This window comes from Alosa pseudoharengus, unplaced genomic scaffold (assembly GCF_046254945.1).
Source record: "Alosa pseudoharengus isolate Yale_2024_CS ecotype anadromous, Long Island Sound unplaced genomic scaffold, YU_APseudo_1.1 YU_APseudo_1.1_scf_21, whole genome shotgun sequence".
Taxonomy (NCBI): domain Eukaryota; kingdom Metazoa; phylum Chordata; class Actinopteri; order Clupeiformes; family Clupeidae; genus Alosa; species Alosa pseudoharengus.
In genome coordinates, this window is record NW_027468674.1 from 25,683,406 (window position 1) to 25,706,364 (window position 22,959).

General features: G+C 48.9%; 4 protein-coding genes across 4 annotated transcripts in view; 1 reads left to right on the top strand and 3 right to left on the bottom strand.

Moving 5' to 3' along the window:
• Positions 1-371: 371 nt before the first annotated feature.
• Positions 372-4,007, bottom strand: znf668 (zinc finger protein 668). Its single transcript, XM_076298309.1, has 2 exons — positions 3,726-4,007; positions 372-3,174 (listed from the first exon to the last, which is right to left on the bottom strand). Exon 2 carries the CDS (start codon positions 3,156-3,158, stop codon positions 1,188-1,190), a length of 1,971 nt encoding a protein of 656 aa, XP_076154424.1. The 5' UTR covers positions 3,159-3,174; positions 3,726-4,007; the 3' UTR covers positions 372-1,187.
• Positions 4,008-4,127: 120 nt separating this feature from the next.
• Positions 4,128-14,180, top strand: znf646 (zinc finger protein 646). The gene is made up of 4 exons (XM_076298293.1): positions 4,128-4,472; positions 5,449-8,604; positions 8,840-9,994; positions 10,764-14,180. The coding sequence occupies exons 2-4, from the start codon at positions 5,672-5,674 to the stop codon at positions 11,785-11,787; spliced, it is 5,112 nt and encodes a 1,703-aa protein (XP_076154408.1). The 5' UTR covers positions 4,128-4,472; positions 5,449-5,671; the 3' UTR covers positions 11,788-14,180.
• Positions 14,181-16,437: 2,257 nt separating this feature from the next.
• On the bottom strand, positions 16,438-21,166 carry LOC143137957 (uncharacterized). The gene is made up of 5 exons (XM_076298332.1): positions 20,971-21,166; positions 17,379-17,474; positions 16,975-17,121; positions 16,674-16,726; positions 16,438-16,577 (listed from the first exon to the last, which is right to left on the bottom strand). The coding sequence occupies exons 1-4, from the start codon at positions 21,086-21,088 to the stop codon at positions 16,686-16,688; spliced, it is 402 nt and encodes a 133-aa protein (XP_076154447.1). The 5' UTR covers positions 21,089-21,166; the 3' UTR covers positions 16,438-16,577; positions 16,674-16,685.
• Positions 21,167-21,984: 818 nt separating this feature from the next.
• Positions 21,985-22,959, bottom strand: part of rnf40 (ring finger protein 40) — a 21,309-nt gene continuing 20,334 nt past the window's right edge. The window contains exon 20 of the mRNA XM_076298294.1: positions 21,985-22,959. This exon is cut by the window's right edge and continues 620 nt beyond it. The gene's annotated coding sequence lies outside the window, so the exon portion shown is untranslated.

A 22,959-nucleotide genomic window follows, 5' to 3' on the forward strand; every position in this document is an offset into this window, starting at 1 on the left:
AAAAGATCAAAGCCGTAACATGGAAAAAATGTGTACAGACTTACCATGTGTATGACTATGTCTTCCTGAGGGGCAAAGAGCGCATTCATGGGTGTGCTGGTTTTCAACTTCTCTTATTTAAAGGATGATAAACTGCACGCATCATCAGTATTGATACTGTTCTTCACACAGCAAATTGCTCACTGCATGACATGCTCTTCAGAAAAATGTTTTTTTTTAAATGTTTTTCTTTTCTTGCACCTCCATCCCAAAACACATAATTCATTTGATACAGTAATTTTGGACTAATTTGAGATATCATTCTAAGACAACTGGCCTGGCATTGTGAGACCACAAAAAACTATTTAAGAGAAAAACACAGAAACAAGACATTCTTGTGTGACTTTATTGTGCTAAACAACAGCCACATCTCATGACATCAGCACGGTTTTACCAGTGCCAGACAAATACAGCGCATTACTGCATTCTTACCTTACTTAAATAAAAATGCCCAAAGGTGGGGAAGGAACGGGAGAGATGTTGACATCTCCATTTCATATAAAAATATTTTAAGTACAACACATTCAATGACTTCCACAAGGTCATATTAAATATTTGTATATACTGTTCACCTTAGTCACACAAAATTGAAAATTTTTCACTATATAGGTTACTAAATATTCCTCATCCATTCACATCACTCATTCTCATTTTTAAGAAATTGATTATGAACAACCAAAACATGGCCATAAATTAATAGTCTTCTATAAAACAATCCCGTTATGCTTTAAATCACAGAAATAAAACAGTACCAAGTCATTCACATAAAAGACCGGAAATGTAACGGGTAAACTGCAAACACTGCTCTAAACTATGTGGGAGTGCATCTGCATCTTGGCTATGCCATTATGCATCACCATGTCACCATTCTGAGCACTTATGAAACTGGCCATTCTGTGTAAGATGTCACTGCATATCAAATCAGCCAACAACTTCACAGAGCCTCTATCCAGCTCAACCAGCATGGAGACAAAAAACACTTAATAGTGGAAATATACTGTACATGCAAATTTTTGGTCAACTCTTTTTCGTTATCATTTTGTATTATATGAATGTCTGTGTGACTATGAGGTTGTTTAAAAAAATGTGGAAGGCCTCATGCTTTGAAATAATTAATGGGTCCATTGACAGTCCACCATCAGGGCCCCTCAGAGTCCATCATCCTTGTCGATGTAGACATGCGTGGGCACCGTCTGAAACGCAGACACTGGCACCGCCACGGGCACAGTGAGGGAAATGGTGGGCTCGCCCACGGAGGGGGACACGGCGCCAGGGGGAGACGGCGAGGGCAGGGGCTGGGTGTGGGCGATCTGACCGCCGGCAGTGAGGTCGGCGTCGCGGTGCGTGCGCAAGTGCTTGCGCAGGTAGGCGGCAAACAGGAAGGCCTTGCCACACACCTGGCAGGCGTGCGGCCGCACGGTAGAGTGGATGCGCTGGTGCTTGCGCAGGCCCGCCTTGTTGAGGAAGGCCTTGCCGCAGCTCTCGCAGACGTGCGGCCGCAGCTTGGGGTGCATCTTCTCGTGCTCCTGCAAGTCGCCGAGCTGCACAAACTCGGCCTGGCAGGTGGCACACACGTGCGGCCCCAGCGGCAGCGCCACCATGGTGGAGGTCGTTGGCGGCGGCGCAGTGGTGACGTGGTAGGTTTCGTGCGCCTGCACCTCCTCCCACGTGCCAAAGGTGAGGTCGCAGACGGCGCAGGAGAACTGGGGAAGCGTGGGGCCCGTGGCGAAGGGCTGGGCCGCCTCGGCTGGGGCCACCGCCACCACCGCCGAGGCCTCCTGGGGCCGCTCGGCCACGTGGGTCCGCTCGTGCTTGCGCAGGCTGGACGAAACCACGAACGACTTGAAGCACTGGTCGCACTTGAAGGGCCGTTCGCCGGTGTGCACGCGCCGGTGCTTGTTGAGGCTGGAGCGCTCGGCAAACGACTTGCCGCACTCGGTGCACGCAAACGGCCGCAGGCCCGTGTGCACCAGCATGTGCCGCCGCAGGTCCCAGGACGCCACGAAGGCCTTGTCACAGTTCTGGCACTTGTAGGGACGCTGGCCCGAGTGGACTCTCTGGTGCACGGCCAGGTCGGCCGGCTGCCGGAACCTTTTGGTGCACTTGTCGCAAACGTAAGGCTTGAAGCCCTGGTGGGCCCTTTGGTGTCGCCGAAAGCTGGAGGGGTCCGAGAACATTTTGCCACACTGGGGACACAAGAATGGCTTCTCGCCGGAGTGCGTGCGCAAGTGGGACTGGTATGAGGAGCGCTGGGTGAAGCCCTTGTTGCACAGTCCACACTGGTAGGGCTTGTTCTGCAGGTGGATGCGCAGGTGGCAAGCCAGCGAGGAGGAGCGAGAGAAGGCCTTGCCGCAGTCGGAGCATAGATACGGCTTTTCACCTGTGTGCGATCGCTCGTGGTTCTTCAGGTCCTTCAGTTCCGTGTACGTCTTGTCACACTGGCTGCACGAGTACGGGCGGTGGCCCTGGTGGTTGCGCCGGTGTTTGCGGTACACCGAGGGGTCGGCGAAGCTCTTCCCGCACTCGGCGCAGAAGTAGGGCTTCTCGCCCGTGTGCGAGCGCTGGTGAACTTTCAGCTTGGAGAGGGTGGGGTAGCTCTTGGAGCACTGCGGACAGGAGTGAGGCCTCTCGCCGCTGTGCTGGGTCATGTGGATGCGCAGACAGATGGCCTGCATGAAAGCCTTGCCGCATTCGGTGCAGACGAACGGCTTCTCGCCCGTGTGCGAGCGGCTGTGGTTGCGCAGCTCCGTGTGGGTTTTGTAGGCCTTGTGACACTGGGGACACTGGAACGGACGGTTGTCAGAGTGGGAGCGCTGGTGCTTCGAGAGCTGGGCTCGACTGGGGAAAGCCTTATTGCACTGGACGCAGGTGTGTTGTCCTTGCCATTCAAGCCATCCATGCTTTGAGACCTTGTGGCTCCGTAGTGCTGCTGGACTAGAAAATGCTTCCTTGCAGGCAGCACATTTATAAGAGGGTTTAGGTTTGGGGGGCCTGCCTTTGCCTCTCCGTCTGGTGGGCTTCTCCTTTACTTCCTCTGGTTCTTTGGAGGCCTCTTTATTTGCAGGTGGAGGTGTGTACTGCTCTACAGTGGGCGGACTGCCTGGCTGGGGTGATGCCATCTCTATTCTGTTATTGCTGTAAAAATCAAAATTGTACACATTTGAATGTAACCCAATTTATTTAGAACTTGCGAAATTATTGGAAATGGCTTAATCTATTTTAATAGTTTACAAATACAGCAATTATGTAATGTAAAAGTGGATTGATCTGTAAATCGGGGCGCCCACAAATAGGCCAGTCGATTTAATTCATCAGAATAAAGATATCTCAAAATGGCCGGCATTAGGACCTCTGGGACAATTAGGCAAAAATGCTTGTTGTGAGGGAAGTTTCAGTATCCCTAAGACACAAATAAGATGCAATACGCAGCATGGCGTTTCACCGTCATGGTTGGGCACAGATAAACAGATATGTGCTAACCATCAATCATTACGTGCATATAATAAACATTATGATAGGGAAGTCTTATGTTTTTTAGCCAGCTAGCCCGACTCAAAATGGCTGGCTTTAGGACCGGCTGAACAAGCGTATTTGCGCCCTACTGTCATCGCACGGGTTGGAAAACAGATCTGATGTTCTAAGTGTTAAACATACTCTTTTATACTGCAATAAATACAATTCCTTACCTTTACAGCCAGTGACCTGATTTAGAGAGATATTGTTAACAACCTCAAAATAAGGTCAATATTTGTTTTCTCTGCGCACCACTGAGCGATTGTTTAAGGCGAGGACGGCTTTAGGACCATGACGAAATATCTGTTTCAGTGCGTCCAACTGTACACTGCTGCCGCAGATCCATTGAACTTTGGGCAGACGTTGCTTTTAATATCTGAATTACATGAATACCTTAGAATCAACGTAAAGGGCAGTCTATTTGCACAACAGAATAAACAACCCGGAGACACAAACTGAAGAAAAGGGAGGAGAGATGCACGTCTGGGGAGGGATGGTGGGAGGAGAAAGCTAGCTAGCTATCGCTAGATAGCATAGCAGAGAATGTTAGCTTCTGTGCACTGAGTTAATTTCCCGTGCTGTCAAACTATTCATGACACGCTGAAGAAAATATCTCTCTGAATCAACTGTGTTTTGATTTGTCATTCTGCGTTGTATTTGCGATCCCAATGGCTCGTCTCTCACTGTAGAATATTTTGGAAATTACTTGAGATGTTATAAAAATGGGGACGGATTTCCGCGATGCACATTTCCTGTTTCCTAGCAACAAGAGCAGGAAGTGTGTGGAATGGGATGGAAAAAGACAATTGAGCATAGAACGGGGACATTGATAGCAACTCGTCCCGAAAGAACAATGGAACGTGATACACAAATAATTTAACTTTGGACTTAATATATGCTGATTTTCTCCTTAAATTGTTGTAAGTATATATCTTTACTAATACCGTCAAGCAAATTGAAGCCACGACATTTGTTTCTCTGGCTAGCAAGTTAGCTTTCACCAGCTTGTTGGTCAACGTTAGCTAATATTAGCTGGCCATTGGGTTAGCTAGTTGTTACATGCCCAGCTAGCTGGCTAACACTAGGGAACGTTAGCTAATTTGACAAGTTAAATCAAGTCAAAAGTTTCTTAATCGTCAGTGTTAACAAATACACTTGTGTAATCGTTTACTTTCGTTGCCATCTGTACACGGAGATGTACGATTTGCTCGGTGGAGCCTTTCAGAATGTTTTATCAGGGGGCGAAAACGTACATGTTCTGTTTGAATAGCTAGCTTGCCCGTTAGCCACAAGCTAATTGTTTACTGTGTAAATAATCTAGCGCTGCCATTGTGCTAGCCTCCATCCCAATGCGCTACCTAGCTGGATGGCTAAAAGAGTGTCAGGGAGCACAAGTAAGTTCTGCAGTCGGCTCTGCCGTTGTTCGATATTAAAACCAAGGCATACCGTGACACCGCTAACCGTCGAATGTACTATTCAACGAGTCAAATTAATTTGCGCATTCGATTATAATTTTGGAATTGAATGAATGAGAAATGCTTAGCCTGTGGCTGGCTAACTTTATTAGTTAGCCGCCTGTTGTGTAATCAGGGAGGGAAAGTACATTTTAACGCATTTGATCGTAGATATAGTTGTAAATAATCGGAATCATTTGCTGTAATTACGTTACAGTGACATTACTTTTCTGCTTCCATAGCGTCAATTATAAGGCCGCTTGGCCGTGCAATTCGGTAAATTCGCGTGGTAAGCAAAGTTTAAAAGAGCAGCCTGATGTCAGTGACTTCATGGAACTTTCATTTCGATGACTCACGAATATGAAGCGACAGTATTATTTCCTATGTGCGTTGAATTTAGCTGACACACTCATCGATAAAGTTCTTTCTTTTTTCTCAACAGTTTCCCTCTGGTGCCTGCACCCGTGTTTCAAACGGTTTTCCCGTGGAGCGGATGTGAATGACTGACCTCATACCTCTTGCATGTCGCCCTCCCTGTAGGGACATACTGAAAGTTACTGTAGTAGACCTGCGAATATGGATATTTTTGTTCTCTAAAGTGTTAACCACCATACTCTGCGAATGAATCCTGCTGGCAGCACCAGCACAGCTTCAGATCATCTGTAATGGCTGTGCAAGAGCCAGTACGGACCAAAGGCTTTTTATGCAAGCATTGTGGTATCGTGTGCTCGAACATGCCCAGTCTTTTGGAACACATGGATACCCACCTGGAGTCAGAGGAAGACCGCAAGTTCAAGTGTGACGAATGTGGGAGAGGCTACAGGCATGCAGGCAGCTTGGCCAACCACAAGAAAACGCACGAGGTGGGCTCTTTTCAGTGCCCTATATGCGCCAGGCAACTGTCAAATAGCTTGGCCCTCAAGAACCACCTGCGCATCCACACCTCTCGCAAGAAGTACTCCTGCATGGATTGTGGGAAGGCATTTAGACTGGCAACCCAGTTGGCCACTCATCAAAGGGTCCATCGCAATCGAGAGGCCAGAGGGTCAAGAAGCCGAAGGGGCAGTACCGAACATGGCCAGGCCAGCAGCCATGAGGACCACGATGAGATGCATTACAAGGATGAGCAGAGTTTTGATGTAGTTCCCGATCTAGAGCCTGACATGGGCCTAAACCTGCCTGTGGAGGATAGCTTCAGTGACAGCGGCATGCCAGACATCCTCCCCGGCTCCGCCTCAAGCGACAAGGGAGCTCCTGAAGACGCCAGCGACCGTCCTTACAAGTGCAACATGTGCGACAAGACCTATAGACACTACGGAAGCCTGAACAACCACAAGAAAACCCACACAGTGGGCACGTTCGAGTGCACCATCTGCTTCAAACAGTTCAACAACCTCGCCGCCCTCAGCAGCCACCAGCGCATCCACAGCAAGACCAGGGGACGTTCCAGCGCTGGGGCCACCCCTCCCACTGCTGCCTCAACCCCCACCAGCGCCGGCGTCGCCACCACCCATCCTGACAGGAAGCAGGAGCAGGCTGCGGGCTCGCAGCAGAACGGCAACGCGGCGGCCGACGTGCATTTCTGCCACCTCTGCCAAACGGCGTTCCCCAATGACGACGAGTTCCAGGACCACATTCTGTTGCACAACTCCTCCTCTGTGTCCTTCGAGCTGCCTGTGAACATGCCTGACGATGGCGACTTCACTTACAGTGCCAGTCAGTCGCCAGAGTACCCTCCATCCAGCGACACCCCACCCATGCCTCCCCTGCTGGACAAACAGGAGGACTACGGGCAGCCGGTGGGCTCGGCTGAAAACGGCCAGATCTACATCCCCGACCCGTTCCAGGACGAGCCGCCCATGCTGAACTCTCAGGGTACTCACAGTCTCGACGGAACGGCAGTGGCCCCGGCATCGGAGGACCTCCAGGAGGACCTGTCGGCCAACCATCAGGTGAAGGAGGAGGAGGAGTCGTCGCCGGACGGGGACCGGCGCTTCAAGTGCAACGTCTGCAACAAGAGCTACCGGCACGCGGGCAGCCTCATCAACCACAAGCGCTCGCACCAGACGGGCGTCTACCAGTGCTCCATCTGCCGGAAGAACTACCCGCACTTGGCCGCCCTTCGCAGCCACCACCGCATCCACCGCGCCCAGACCTCCACCTTGAGCCACAGCGCCGAGGGCGACTGGCTCTCGTCCGAGCCCCAGACGCTGGAGAACCAGCAGGGCGGCTACCCGCTCTCGGAGGAGGACGAGGAGGACATCGGCGACGTGCTGGACCTCCCCGAAGACCTGCAGGACGAGCCCCACCTGCTGCCCGAGCACCAGGGCACGGACGGCCACCCCCACCACCACCACCACCATCACCAGGGCCACCAGGACGAGCCCATGGGCTACCAAGAGCAGTACGACTTGCCCTACCCCCAGGAGGAGGAAGCCGCGCACCTACCTCACGGCGGTGAGCCCCTCATGGAGAGGCACATGTGCGCCGACTGCGGGAAGACGTTTGGCGACATCGCAGGCATCAAGTCGCATGCATGCCCCCTCCACCACCACCGGCAGCAGCAGCAGCATGGCGCCCTCACCAACGGCTCGGGCAGCCACGTGGATTACCAGGGGCAGCACCTTATCGGCGAGTCCGGCGCTCCTGTCGGCTACGACGGGCACGGCTCGGCGCAGGGCTACTACCCCGAGCAGCACGGCTACCACCAAAACATGCACGGCGGGATGGTGGGCGACGAGCGCGGCCACGGCTACGACGGCGACATGGAGGAGCACGGCGGCGAGGACGAAGACGACGACGAGTACGACGACGGCGGCGAGGAGGAGGAGGACGGCGAGATGTACCACTGCTCGGTGTGCGGCAACCACTACACCAGCATGCGGGCGCTGCGAAGCCACCTGCGCGGGCACACGCAGCTCCACGGCACGCCGTCCAGCTCGGGCCCGTCGTCCATGTCCTCGCTGGAGGCCGAGAAGGAGGAGGACGGCGGCGGCGGCGAGAACCAGCCGGGCGACGGCAGCCTCATCATCTGCAGCACGTGCGGCGAGAGCTTCACCAGGAAGCAGGACCTCATGGCCCACCAGCTGCTGCACACCCAGGCAACGGCGTCGTCGTCGTCGTCCGCAGAGCCGCCGCCGCCGCCACAGCTGCTGCCGCCACCGCCGCCACTGCAGCCGCCACCCCAGCGTTACGGCGCCGGCCAGGACAACCGGCCGGCGCCCAAACAAGAACCGGCGAGCATCATCTGCGGCAAGTGCGGCGTCTCCTGCGTCAGCTTCCAGCATCTGGAGAGCCATCCGTGCCCGGGGCAGCGACGAGAGGGCGTCGGCGTCGGCGACGGGGTGAAGAGCGAGGGCAAACCGGATGGCGAGCCGTCGCTGGGCAGGAGCGCCGTGGGACACCTGGACGAGAGCCAAGGAGGGGATCGCCTCTTTAAGTGTGAACAGTGCGGACGAGCCTACAGGCACGCGGGCTCCCTCCTCAACCACAAGAAGTCCCACAAGACGGGGGTGTTTCGTTGCTATGTGTGCCAGAAACGCTTCTACAACCTGCTGGCCCTCAAAAGCCATGAGAGGACTCACTTTGATATCAAAAAGTAAGTTGGACAAATAATCATGTCATTATGGAGCTGTAGTCATCTTATATACTGACAAGTTAGTCTATAAAAATCAATGCAAAAGCTTGTACAACTTTCAATTGTATTATATTAGTATTGAGTGGTACAAATGAAGTGTTATAATGGTGATGTAGTTTATGATTCATGATTTATCATGATTAATATGATTTATGAGTTCAAGTCATTTAATGGTCTTTTTTTTTTTTTGTCTCAGGCACACCTGCACAGAGTGTGGCAAAGCTTTCAAGATCCACAAGCAGCTGCAGAACCACTTGCGAGTGCACGAGGAGAACAAGGCCAAGATCCAGGAGCTCAACAAGCAGATCCAGACGCTGATGCAGATGAATGGCGAGCTGGCCCAGAACGGCCTGCGCCTGCGCAAGGCCCAGAGACGCAAGCGGCGCCAGGCCCCGTCCACCGATGGAGGAGGCGCTGGAGCTGGCCCCAGCCCTGAGAAGGACAGCCAGGGGGCAGCGGCGGTGCAGTCCCCCCCGCCGGGGATCCAGGACCCCAACGACCCGCGGCCGTACGTCTGCAACCAGTGCGGCCGCAGCTACCGGCACGCCGGCAGCCTGGTGAACCACAAGAACTCGCACAAGACGGGCGAGTACCACTGCTCCATCTGCAACAACACCTACTCCAACCAGCTGGCCATGAAGAACCACCTGCGCATCCACTTTGGCCTGAAGAAGCACGGCTGCCAGGCGTGCGGCAAAGCCTTCCGCGGCAAGAAGCAGCTGCTCAACCACCGCTGCGCCGCCAACCGCAAGAACGCCGACGGCCCGGCGCGGGGCAGAGGACGCCGGCGGCCCCGCGAGCCCACGTGCAAGAGCTGCCGACAGACGTTCCCCTCCGCCGAGGAGCTCCGGGCGCACGCCTGCGCGGCACCGCCGGCGGCGGTCGTTGTCGGCGCCGCGGGCAGGTCTGGCGGCTTGCCCCGCGAGGAGCGGCCCTACAAGTGCGGCGTCTGCGGCCGCAGCTACCGGCACGCCGGCTCGCTGCTCAACCACAAGAACACGCACAAGACGGGCCACTTCAGCTGCGCCTTCTGCGGCAAGCCCTTCTCCAACCCCATGGCGCTGCGCAACCACACGCGCATCCACACGCAGAAGAAGAAGCACGTGTGCCCCACCTGCGGCAAGGCCTTCCGCCTCTCCAGCATCCTGCACAACCACCTGAAGATCCACGCCCGCGGCGTCTCCACCTTCGGCTGCCCCACCTGCGGCAAGACCTTCCAGGGCCGCTCGGGCCTCAAGAGGCACCGCTGCGTGAGCGGAGGCGGCGGCAGCGGCAGCACCGGTGGGGCCAGTGGTGGACGAGACTCCCGCAGGGCAGCCAGCGGCCAAGAAGGAGGCGACAAGTGCTACACGTGAGTCATCAGGCTGCATTTGAATAGAAAGGGTGACTGCACTGTGATGGTAAATTGCCTGAATAAGCCGTGTGTGGGCGTTAAATGTTACATGTTATTTTAGAGCTTCTAATCAGCGAGGCATTCAGTCGTCGTGCACATAAACTAACAGTTATGTAAATAAGCATTTACATTAGTCAATGCTTTACCTGTAGCTCCAGTGATAACACAGATAGCTTACATTTCATTTGTGTATGTGGAGAATGCCTGCTAGAATAAGAACTGCTAGAATAGGGCACTATCAGTTGTGCTCCAAGAGTTAAGTGGAGCTACAAAAGACCAGTGTTCTCTTTATTGTTGCTTTTAAGTGGGTTTGGCAAGCTTGCCCCCTCCCAGCAGTCCCCTCATTCTCTGGAGCAGAAAGCCACGGCTGTGAACTCGTCTGCTCTGTGGCAGGGGACCCAGCGTGCCTCCAAGCCAAGTTCGACTGGGTGTTTCCCGACTCGGCACTAAAGTTCATTGATTAGAGGCAGATTGTCAGGAATATCTTCTCTCATGGGTTTGAAGGGCTAACATTTCAAGCTGAAATGAGAAGCTTTGCTTAAAAACCCACACATGCACACGCAGCCCCCCCCCCACACACACACACACACTTGGCTTAAATTTCTCGGCCGTATGCTTTTTATGTTATAGCGGCAGAGTTGAAGTGGTCTTGTTTGACCTCTTGTCCTTTTTTTTTTACTCTCTCCCCGTCTCTCCCTCCCTCCTCTCTCTCTCTTGCCCATGGCAGGTGTGACCAGTGCGGCCGCTCTTACCGGCATGCGGGCTCGCTGCTGAACCACAAGAAGACGCACTCGTCGGACCTGCTGCACTGCTCGCTGTGCCTGCGCACGTTTGCCGACCAGCTGGCGCTAGATAGCCACGCGCAGATGCCTCGCCACTGCTGCCCCGACTGCGGCAAGACCTTCTGCGAGTTCGCCCACATGCAGAGCCACATGGAGGTGCACAGCAAGGGCCGCCCGCTGCCCGGCGGAGGGGCAGCAGGGGCGGCGTCGGGGTCGGGGTCGGGGTACCACCTCCACCACCCCCACTCCCACCACCAGCAGCAACTCCACCCGCACCACCCTCACCATCAGCAGCAGCAGCAGCAGCAGCACCACCACCCAGGTCAGGCCCAGCACGCGTACCCTGCCCCCGAGAACATGCCCATTGAGGACGAGCTGGACTGGAACTCGGGGATGGACCCGCGGATGGGGCTTCAAGGCGGCCTGCCCAAGATGGACCAGGTGTTCGGTCAGGTCCACGGTGGCGGCGGTGGCGGCGGCGGCATGAGCAGTGGCGGCAGCAGCGTCGGCGGCTACCCCGGCGAGCTCCAGGAGCACGGCGAGGCCGGCGCCGAGTCGGAGAAGAGCCACGTGTGCGAGCACTGCGGCCGCGCCTACCGGCACGCCGGCTCCCTCCTCAACCACAAGAACAGCCACAAGATGGGCTCCTTCTTCTGCTCCGTCTGCCAGAAGGAGTTCACCAACCTCATGGCGCTCAAGAACCACCGGCGCATCCACACGGAGCCCAAGCGCTACCAGTGCCTGGAGTGCGGCAAGGCCTTCCGGGTCTCCACGCAGCTCATCTGCCACCGCCGCATCCACACCAAAGAGAAGCCCTTCTCCTGCCTGCTGTGCGACAAGCGCTTCTCCAGCAAGTCCAACCTGCGCCACCACCAGAAGATGCACCAGAACTCGCAGGCCTCCTACGAGGCCTCCTTCGACATGGACCCCAACTCCTTCATGGGACTGGGTGTGGACCCTTTCCTCTGAGCTAACGCAGCCCTGCGTTTATTTTTTGGCGGGGGGGGGTTGTGTCTTTTAGTCTTGACTGTACACTCTGTGCTCCAAGGGAAGATGTATATCTATATATGAAAAAAAGGTAATGCTAGTCACCAGATTGCCCCCCCCTCACCCACCCCCCCTTCCTCTAACCTCCCTCAGCTCTACTGTTAAACAGGCTGATGCCAATAATTGTAAATCAGGTTAGTCTGCTGGTCCTTCTCGAGCGGCGTTCAGGTGCCCCCATCCCCCCAGCCCTCTAGATGCCTCCTCCCAGAGTGACTTCTCTGGTGGTCAGGCAGTGCTGGCTTTTCATTAGGTGCAGTCAGGCGTAGCCCCCCATTAGACTACCTCTGGTAGGGACAATGACACTGTAAAAAGCTCCAGAAATCACGATGACGGTGCCTGACTGACTCGACTCACAGACTGTTTCTTTTGTTTTTGAGTTTGAATGTGTCTCTTTTATTTCCGTTGTGTTCCTATTTTTTTAATTTTTTTAAGGAGTGCACAAATCCTTATGAATTTAATGGTACTATCTGAAACCCTCTTACTGTAGTCTGGGGGGACAAACGGTCTCAAGACTTATTGTTCCCTCTTGCGTTAAACCCCCTTTTACCCCCTCACCACCACCCATGCTGCCTCCAGACGTAGAGTCCGACCGATGCGATCGCTCGTGAGAACCAAACGACCTCGATGGGAGCGAGCGGCAGACAACCACAGCCTGGCCAGTTGATCTGGCGACGGGTTTCGAGGGGAAAAAAAGGTGCTTTCACGCTCAGGGGCGTGGTGGCACAGGAATACCGCGGGGCTATCCCGTTAATCCCCGAGGAATGTGCGAGGCGACCCCCCCCCCCCCCCCCCCCCCCCCAGGAGGCCTTCAGTTTAGCACTTGAAGTGCTCATAGGCCCATCAAGGAGAGAGGGTACAGCGTTATTCGACCATTAGTATGTTACTCACGGGGAACTCACGTTTGCCCAGTGCTTCCTTTTAGCTTCAGGTCCGTGTGTTATTCATCCTAGCCTGTCCTTTATTTTCGTTTTTTGTTTTCTTTTCCTAAAGAAGATATATATGTATACATATATAGATATATGAGTAACAAACTCCCGTTAGCCCTGGCTGTGAGTGCAGAATGACCGGTGTCTCCGCAGTCTCGTTGTGGGCAGCGCTGTTGATGTGCTGTCAGACAGCAGGAACAGTTTCACGTGTGTCCCCCGACCTTCCATCCTTCCTGAGCGTTACCTTCGAGATACAAGATATCAAGTGTATTTATTTATTTAAGAAAGACTATTTATACCCCACCTTTTAATGTTTTGTAAGACTATATCAAGAGTCTCGGCTCTGAGCATTTTTAACTCTGGTATTCCACGTGCATGTTTCGGATGTGCTCTTAAGTCCACTTCGGATTGATTGTAAATGAAAATCATGACGCCTTGGTAGTCTAGAGAACGGCTAAGTCCCAACTAAATACACATCTCTCAGAACATTTCAGATTGGTGTCTTTTTGCAATAATATTAGTATAATGATAATGATTAATAATAACAATAATGGTATTGTTAAGTATTTTTCCCGCAGTGCGTATTTTAAAAAGACTCTGTTGTACTATATCACTGTTCTTTTTTTTTTTTTATTTAATCTTGTGCAAGTATTTTCTTTTTCTTCACAAAAACTATTACTGTCACGCACAAGATGAAAAATATGTATGTATCTTCAAGTGTTTGTGACGACCTCACAGTTGTCTGTGGTGGTGTTGTGCTTTAGACATCCATGATCGGTCGGGCTCTATCATTAGCAGGACGCCAATGGAAGAGGGGACTTGTAATTTCAATACTGCTCAGGTTTCACACCTTATTAAGGAGAAAAAAAACATAACATAAAATGTAAACATTGTATTTGGTTATATAAGTATATATAAATATATATATAAACAAGACTTCTGTTCGGTTCTCACCCGAGACGCACAAAGCATCATGTGACAGATTCTGCGAAAGATGGTGACGCCAGGCTGCATTTCTTACATGTGCCATTTCCTACCATTGTACTCAGATTAAAGTTGCTATTAATAGTTTCCATTCTATGCCTATATTCATGTGCTTACTGATTTTATTTAAGAATAGGAGTTCAGCCCTATGTGTATCAATGGCTTCAAGTGCATTTCAAACTCCAATATAAAAAAAACTGACTTCTGAAATGTTAATTGAGACCTCTTCTTCTCTCTATCTCTGCAATCAGTTGCATATATCTAAGAAAATATACAAAATATTTATTTTTGTTCTTTTGTTGATCAATGTTTTCTCTTTCTTGAGTAGAGGACTTGCAAATAATGTTTATTTGTAGACGGTCATGCCCTCACTTTCTTGAAATAAAATAAACACAGTGTAAAGACCACTGCTATGGTGACCCTTTTCTGCTACTTTCTCACACACCACAAGGTGTACTTGTTCTTCATGCAACAGCAGATTTTACAAGGCAAGAGGTTAAGTGTATAATGAAATTGGTAGGTTTGGCATTTTCTCCACTTGGGAGGAAAATCATGTAGCCTGACTGCAGTAGAACAGAAAACCAACAATCTACTTCTTTATGCAATACAGACCCCCAACAAGCTTTTAACAGATAATGAAAGACACTTACTAGTTTTCCATATAAACTTTTTAATGTGTACAAATACATGTTCTACAGACCCACCATAGGTAAACACTGATGCCATGGTAACAGCCATCTAGGTTCGGAGAGGGTGACCTAATGTAAACCTACCCTTCTGCTTCACATTGTGACATCTGGGGATTGTTTCCTCGTGGTCGGTATAGCAACAATACAGACACTGCACAGCTGTGACTTATGTTCTTATAAAAATGGGAAAATATGCAAACAGTACTGCTACTAAACTGATAAAAATTGAGTCATCTGTCAGTAACGTGTGTCATCTCGCCACGTTTGGCAGTCTATGTGAAACTAGGGCTTTGTGCTTCAATAACTTCACCCATCCGCTCATGCCGTACCCCCACCCCCTTCACCCACCATGCATACCACTACACTAACGTCCCAGTCGTGTTTGTCGTGGTGTCCAGTCAGACACCAGCTTAATGGTGTTTCTGACAGTTGCCATGGGGTGTGCTTTTGTTTCTCCTGCATCAAACTGTGACATTTTAAAGTCATTGTCAGACTAGCTGACCAGCAGTTCAAAAACAAAAATAGTTTAATTTGCTTACACACATGCTTAATCTGAATGGTCCTGCAAAGAGAGGATGCACACCAGTGGCAGTGGTTCACGTTTACGCCTGCCTGACTCCTGACTAAGGCACTATGTGACTCAGGTCCATTAATCTCTGGGAAGACTCAAATAGCCGTGTTTAGATTCTGCAGCAGACTTAGTGACAGCGCATAGCTGGCCCTTGCCGAGGTAGGCTAGCCTTTTGAGGAAGGCCCTTCAAATCTGTGTCTGATGCACTTGCACTTGAGAGGGGGAGGACAGTGAACTGTGAAAGCCCTGAGGCCTACGGCCGACAGTGACAGATAGCGCCACATCCCTGCCCTAAGAGAGGGACAGGGAATTGAGGAACTGTGGAAGCCCTGAGGCCTACAGCCGACTCAGTGTTACCTTGTGCCGACAGTGACAGATAGCGCCACATCCTTGCCCTAAGAGAGGGACGGGGAATTGAGGAACTGTGGCGGTCTGGAGACTCATGAAGATGCATGATCTGCGGCGAGCTACCCCACTGTCGTTCACGCCAACCCCTTGTGTGCACCCTCACTACTTCTTCTTCCCAGTATTCTTGGCTATTTGACGGCGTGCGTGCAGCTGTGGCAAGCAAAAGGGAGGAGAGAGATGTTGTTTTTCCCTCTGCATGTCCCCTGAGGCACAGATGCTGCGCACGCGTCAGACTCTCCAGAATAAAAAAAAAAAAAAGGCACCACAGGCAGTCATCACGTCAGTGTCAAAACTTAGCATACATCCAGACTGTGAGGTCGCTCTTGACAAATGTTAAGTGCATACTGTTTAAGCATGGAAGTAACGTATTAATACTATGACCTATCAAAAGACAACTCAATAAAATATGTGCTATTGCTCAACTTTGTACATTCAAGAAGCCATGTGCCAGACTAAAGACCAGGGAATGTCCCAGAGGTTGTTTGGGGTGGGTTATGCAGGTAAAAAGAATAAGAAAGCCCTTAGATTCAAAATAGTTTGTCGCAAGAAAAGGCAGCTAGTTTTTAAAGTAGTCTCAAATGCCTAACAGTATGTTCAATACCATAGAGCAGGGTCAGGCTAATATTAAGAGCACTTATCTATAGGGAATCACAGCTCTCCACACCACTGAACAAAAACAGTGTGATTCCGTGTGTGTCTTGAGGGGGCTTAAAAACTAGACTGGAAAGAAAAATAAATTAGGAATAACATGGATTTTCTAGCTCCAGGAGAATCCGATGAGATGATTGCACTCGGAAGGGCACCTCTGCTCCCCCAATCCCCCCCCCCCCCACCAGGGCCAGTGCTGGATGGCAGGTGCGGCACGAGGCGCCATTCCTTCTGGGGGTCCGTCTGGTCTGGCGGGTCCTTGGCCTGGCTGGTCCAAGATCAGTCCATACTAGTCTTGTCACTTTAAGCTCTTGAGCACATCTACATGTCAGCTACCAGTACAATAAATAGAATAGTCAAATATCACTACTCAAAGAATACTCTGTGGTCGGAGTCCTGGCCAGAGGGGGATTGACTGGAGTAACAGTTCACCGATGCGGAGCTCCCTGTCCCAAGCCCTTTGGTTCCTTCACACGCAGAATCAAACTGCAGAGGAGAGGTGAGGAGGGTGAGTATTACATTAATTTACTATTAATACTGTTAATGTTTTATAAAATGTGTAAGACCAGAGTGAGTGCATACCAACTTGGGCAGCTACAAAGGGTAGAGTGGTCCTGTGGTCTCCTCGATAGGCTCTGGGGAAAGAGTGAAATAGAGAATTTAATATTTAATGTTCAAATAACAGTTTCAATTTCCTAAATTATGCATCACCTGCAGGCACCTGAGATAGATTCTGTTTGGAAATGTACAGAATATAAATGTGGAGTAGTGCTTTCTCTGCACACAATCAAAAGCCAGTCGTTTTACACTAAATCTCCACTCATACACAGACAGATTCCTGGGACTTTGGATTCCATAGACGTGGGCGTGAGATGACCCTCACCTCGTAGGGTGCTTCTCTTCGTCCTACACTTGAGAACCAGCACCCCAATGACCAGCCCACCGAACACCAGCACAGTGGCCAACACAGAGAGGCTGGTGATGGCCGCCAGCCGCCAGGCGTCAGATGGACCCGGATGAACACGAGTACCTGGACCATGAGGCGGAAATCAGATATGCCTTTTCACACCCCACTGACAGTATGGCATGCAATATAACACTAGTGGCCATTTTAAGCCTGTCTATAAATATATTACTATACATATTATTATATTATTTACCTATTATTATAACATAATTATAACATAAAAGCATGTTTATGTAAAAATATTGTGTACATTAGACCTGATATGAAATGTAAGCCTTGGTTGTGGATATTTCACCAGTTGTATTTTATACTTGACTCACATTTTTCACATGATGGGGTTTTGGGGTACTGCTGGCAAGAGGAGCAGGGAATGCACTCGTCAATGTCAGGATTCCACACTTCTGCTGGCCTGCATGCTGTAACATTAGATGGCAGGTAAGCTTCATTAACCAATATCTACAGAAATAATAACACAGACAAACCTTCTACTGCTAGTCCAAACAGTCCAACAAAAGTTCCATTCTGTAATTGTAAATGTCACAACTGTGAACAGTTCAACTTGTCAAGACAGTTGAATGAAGTCACATTGTGCTAACACCTGATACCACAGCACATCATAGTGTTAACACCTGATACCACAGTTCCAGCTGTGCATTTTTCAGATGATGGATTACGTCAGTCAGAAAACCACAAGGTTGAAGGCAATTGTTCTGCAGGTAATTAACAAAGAAACATCATATGGTGACAATCTTGTCATGGTGTCTCGTATGGTGTGTCTTGTTCTTCAGAATGACCTCGGGAAATTCCATTGAGGTGATGTATCTGTTGCACTTGCTGGGAAACCAAATTACTCATGGTGCGAGTACGCAAGCAAAGCCAGATTGTTTTTGAATGAGTGAACCCGAGGTTCACTGCAGTTGGTGTGTGCTCGGAAGACTGTGACCACCACCGCCCGCCGCTGACGTGAGGTGCTGAAAATCTGTTGGTGTGGGAAACGAAACAGTTTTGCTCTGTGGAGTGGGGAGGGGAGGAAGGGAGGGCAACTTTCACTGAAGTTTGACCTCCTGTTGGGCGAACCTGTGAGCAATCTGGAGACAGACGCCTCACCTCAGAAACCACAAGCATCCGGCTGTACGCCACATGCCCTTTCGAGTCATGTCAGACACAAACAGATCTGCCCTGTGGACATTACAACTGTGACGACAGGACATGAGTACGAAGAGGCTTGCTGCAACACAGAGGAAATAGTTCACAGCTAGATTGTTTAGGATTTAATGGATGGATTTTTGACCTAATGAGCTATTTAGACATTTCTAATGCATTATTTACCAATTGTCTTAGGGTGGCGTTGGATCAATGAGCCACTACTACAGGATATTTTAGATGAACCTAGAACTATTCTAGCATTCTGTTCTTTAGTTAAAGATGTAGCTGTTTATATTTAGGACTAGCACCTGTTCTGCTCAGCTACTCCACCTGTCCAGAGCATGGCTACACTGTTAACAGGTCACATGTGAGGTGCACATCACTGTTGGTGACATGACGTCACCTGTTATCTACCTTGATGAAGGCTAATAGGGAATTCCAATTGACCATGTTGATGGCTATTCTTAGATTTAGATCGTTAAGTAAGGGATTCCCTGCTGTTTGTGTAGCATATGTAATGGTGTCACTTGTTATCTTCTTTGACCAACGTGTATGAGGTCTTCCTGTTCAGATTAGTAGATTATATGATGGTGCCTCCTGAACTCAGGTCTTAAAGGGTTTCCCTGCCTTGGAGGGAGGGTTTCCCTGTCTGTAAAGGATTTACCTGCCTCTTAAGTAAGGGCTTCCCTAGTTTTAAGTATGGCATGACGTCACTTGTCTTTATGTAGGTTAAACAGTTTCCATGTTAGATCAACTGGCTATTATTCTTATTCAAGTCTTAAAAAAAGGTGTTTGCCTTTATGCAGGACACCGTTTGAATAGTTGTCTGGCCATGGCTGTTTAAATTAACTGGGCACAATTCATTTGGATATATCTTTAAAAGGCTAGCCTACCAGTTTACCTCTCTCCCAATGAGAAGAAGGCCTATTACCAATTGACCAAGTTGATGGCTATTCATAGATTGAAATCTTTAAGCAAGGGATTCCCTTATTCGTGTAGCACATGGCATTGAGATTAGTAGATTATACAATGGTAACTCCTGGATTCAGGTCTTGAAGGGTTTCCCTGCCTTGGAGGGTTTCCCTGTCTGTAAGTAAGGATTTACCTGCCTCCAAGGGCTTCCCTGGTTTTAAGTAGGACATGACGTTGCTTGATGTCACTTGTCTTTATAGGTTAAACAGTTTCTATTTCTTATTAAAGTCTTAAGGTGTTTGTCTTTATGCTGGAATTCATTCAGTTGCCTGCCCATGCCTGTTTAAATGAACTGGGCACAACTATTTTGGATAAGATCATTAAAAGGCAACATGGAAATAATTTATTGTAGTTGGTTTAATTGTGACCATTATTTCAAGTACAGCTTGAAATAAAATGTAGTAGACTTAGTAGTATGGTCATAAACAACCCAGGTGGAGATATTCTGAGCTATAGGCCTAATGCAGGGTTCAGTGAGGCTGCTCATCACAGCCTGAAACTGAAACCCTTTCTTCAAAGTACCAAATCCTACAGGTTTCTCATTTCCATTTGGCCTTTCGAACTATAGTATGTAACTAACTTGGAATTTGGCACATTGGCAAGATGACAGTGCAAAGTCACTTTCATTTGACTGCTGTGCTATGGTATACACCGTGACAGCCGACTCTGAGACTATGACTGGGAAGATTTGGTGCAAATCAAACTGCAGTAAATATGAAACTTTGATATTGCAACCTGTCAGCATAGGCTACAGGAAGGATGACATACACCACAAACGTTCAGATATGACAAAATCTAAAACCAATTATACTTTCTTTGCATGGAACATCTTCAATAGTCACTTGTTAGGCCTTTTTGATGATATGCATGGACAAAGGTGTGACACAGACCGCATGTTGACATTGGGGAGGCAACGACTTCCACCAATCAGTTTGTAGGGGACCTAATATGTTGAATGTTTTTCGCGCAATTACGCATTTTTAGGGGTGGACAAGATAAGCAGACAAGAAACGTTTCTTCATTAATCTCATATTCTCAGTCTGAAGTTCTCAGAGCAAAAGGAGCACAAACACTACTACGCCTCTCTTGAACCAGTCAGACAAACATGCGTCGACTGCCGTGCACCAAACCAGATTTCATTTTCACTTTAATACATTTCCCGGAGTTCACCATGCAAAACTACAACCACAGGAACCGCTGGTATTCTTGCGACCGAGAAACTCCAAACAGACAATTCTTTTATATTGTGGGAGCCAATTCCTCCGGATGATTTTAGTCCAAGGCCATTTCCTTTCCTTTTTGGAATACACATGAACTGTGGGAAAATATGAACCGCTCGCTGCTCCCTATTGTAGGTTGGTGAGCAGAGGCAGGAGAATTGGGACACTGTTCATCATCTGGACCGGGATTAAGAGGTCCCGATGCATTTCAACTCTGGGCATGAGACCCGGTGAAATAAAGGGATCGGAATGCGGAACCGGTGGGAGCAGAGGCTGAAGGAAACGATTTCGTCCGAGACTCCACCAGCGTCATTAACTCCACTGGAGTTGCCATGCTTTCCCATGTATAAGACAGGCACATACCCGCTTTCCCGAAATCTATTCGGCTACTGGAAGAACCGTCTTGAAACTTACTTTTAATGACGTATGTCGGCGAAATTGACCCACCTCGTAAATTGGAAACATCTCTACACTCTTTATAAAATTGTAAAACACGTTTAACTCACATTATAGCGGCACACAACTCACAAACAGTTGTACTCAGCGGATACTTTAACAGGGAAGATAGACTTACCTTGCGTGTTTACTCCACTGATGCTGGTTGCTGCCATAAGGATCCCACAGAGAGCACATAATATAGTATTCGTATCCATAGCTCTTAAGAAACACTCACGCAAAACCTGAAATTTCATCTGATTAAAAAGCCACAATGGTTTTTCACCATGGCACGGCCTGCGTTTGAATGACTCACCCAAAGTACTCTCAGCCTTGTTTTAATAGCGCCCACACCCACGCGCTCGTATGAGTCATTTCCTCTAGCCACTGCACTGTACTGAGAAATCTGTATGCTGCGCACGGCTTCGGGAGAACTCGCTACATTGTAGTATAAAGGGAATGTCTCCGTATCAGAAAACATTCGCTTCCGCCTAATGTGTAATTAAACAATTTACTGGCGCAAACGTTCGAACTTTGTCAGCCTCTAATGAAGGTGTGATTAAAAAGGAAAAACTCGATAGCTGTGAATTCATGTTATGTCAACAAATGAATATGGTTACGAATATGAATAATATTTGATAAAATAACTGATATGTTACATTTGAACATTTTTCACAATGGTTAGGATATGAAACCACACGAAAACAATCAGTGTTATTCACAGTATACACAGCGGTCGGTCACCCCACCCATCGACGTAATGCACGGAATATGTTCCAAGCCGAAAGTTCAATGTCTGGCTCAATTTCAGGCGGGAGTTGGATACTGGAGTGCCTAAGTTTCAAGAGACGAGTTAGTGTTTAATCCAAAGAATTTGCTATCACACAAAGTGAAGTGCTACGAAAGAGTAAGCCTAGAGTAGATCTTTAATATTTAATAGATTTGTTATTGCGCTTGTACTCACTACATTGTAGCTAGAAATGTTTATGGCCAAGTTTCAGTGTAGTGATTCAGTGAAATGTGTTTCCTATGCAGTTGCAAGCGTAATTATTTTCAACTCATTGATCTAAGATAGAGTTACACTGCATTTTATGTTGTTATCATATTATACCCGTGTTAGTATCAAAATGAAGAAATCATTACTGGGACAATAACTGGTCTGCCCATTTTATGATGCTTCTTTCAGATAGATTTACAGAAAACAAATGTCTTGGAGGAAATAAAAGTACAACTGTTCAAATAGTGGGAAACGTATGGTCCTCTCAAAAAGATACAGATACAGACTACAGCAGGTCGGTTTAGGACCACACATAATTTTTTATCACATCTAGCGTTTCTCAATTGGTAACAGTGGCATGATAGCATTATTGAAACGTTTGTATTGTTACAAGGGGCCAAACAGCCATGCATTGAAGATCGGAAGTTTTGCAAATAAACATTTGAGCGATGACCAGGTCTATTTGACACTCTTTCAACAGTACATTACTCTAACAAGCTCTCTTAAACTCCATTCGGTGAGTAAGGCCTTACAGTCTGTGGGAGAAACATTTCCAGTGAGTTTGGGTGAAAAAAAAAAACATCCTGTAGATCAGTGCTTTCAAAAGACCCAAATTCTGAAACCAGCATGGGGTGATTTTCAACTAAGTGGAGTCACTGAACCTGCAGCTCCAGTGCCAGCGGTTATTACCCATAGCCGTTTTCATCCATTGTTCATGTCTGACATTCCTTGGTTTCTCAGGTTTACGCAAGGGACATGGTAAAATGGACAGGCCCCCCAAAATCCCTCTGACCCAAAACAAACCACCAGTCGTGGGTGAGGGATTCCAGGCGACCTCGAAAGGCATTATTCCACTACATGCGCACACATCACATTATTAAAGCCTGGGAATTACAGACATGTAATGCACCGCAAAGTCCATAGTTTGCCAGATATGCCAACTGCAATTTTAAATTGTAGAGCTATTTGGGCAATAACTGCATAACTGCCATGGAATTGATTGGCTGATGCCAGAGGGTGCTGTACTGTACATTGTGATATTGAGAAGAACAAGTTCACATAATAAAAGAAACTCCTAGTAAAAAAAAAAGCATTTTGTAAATAGTAAAACAATTCCAAAGTTAAGAAAAT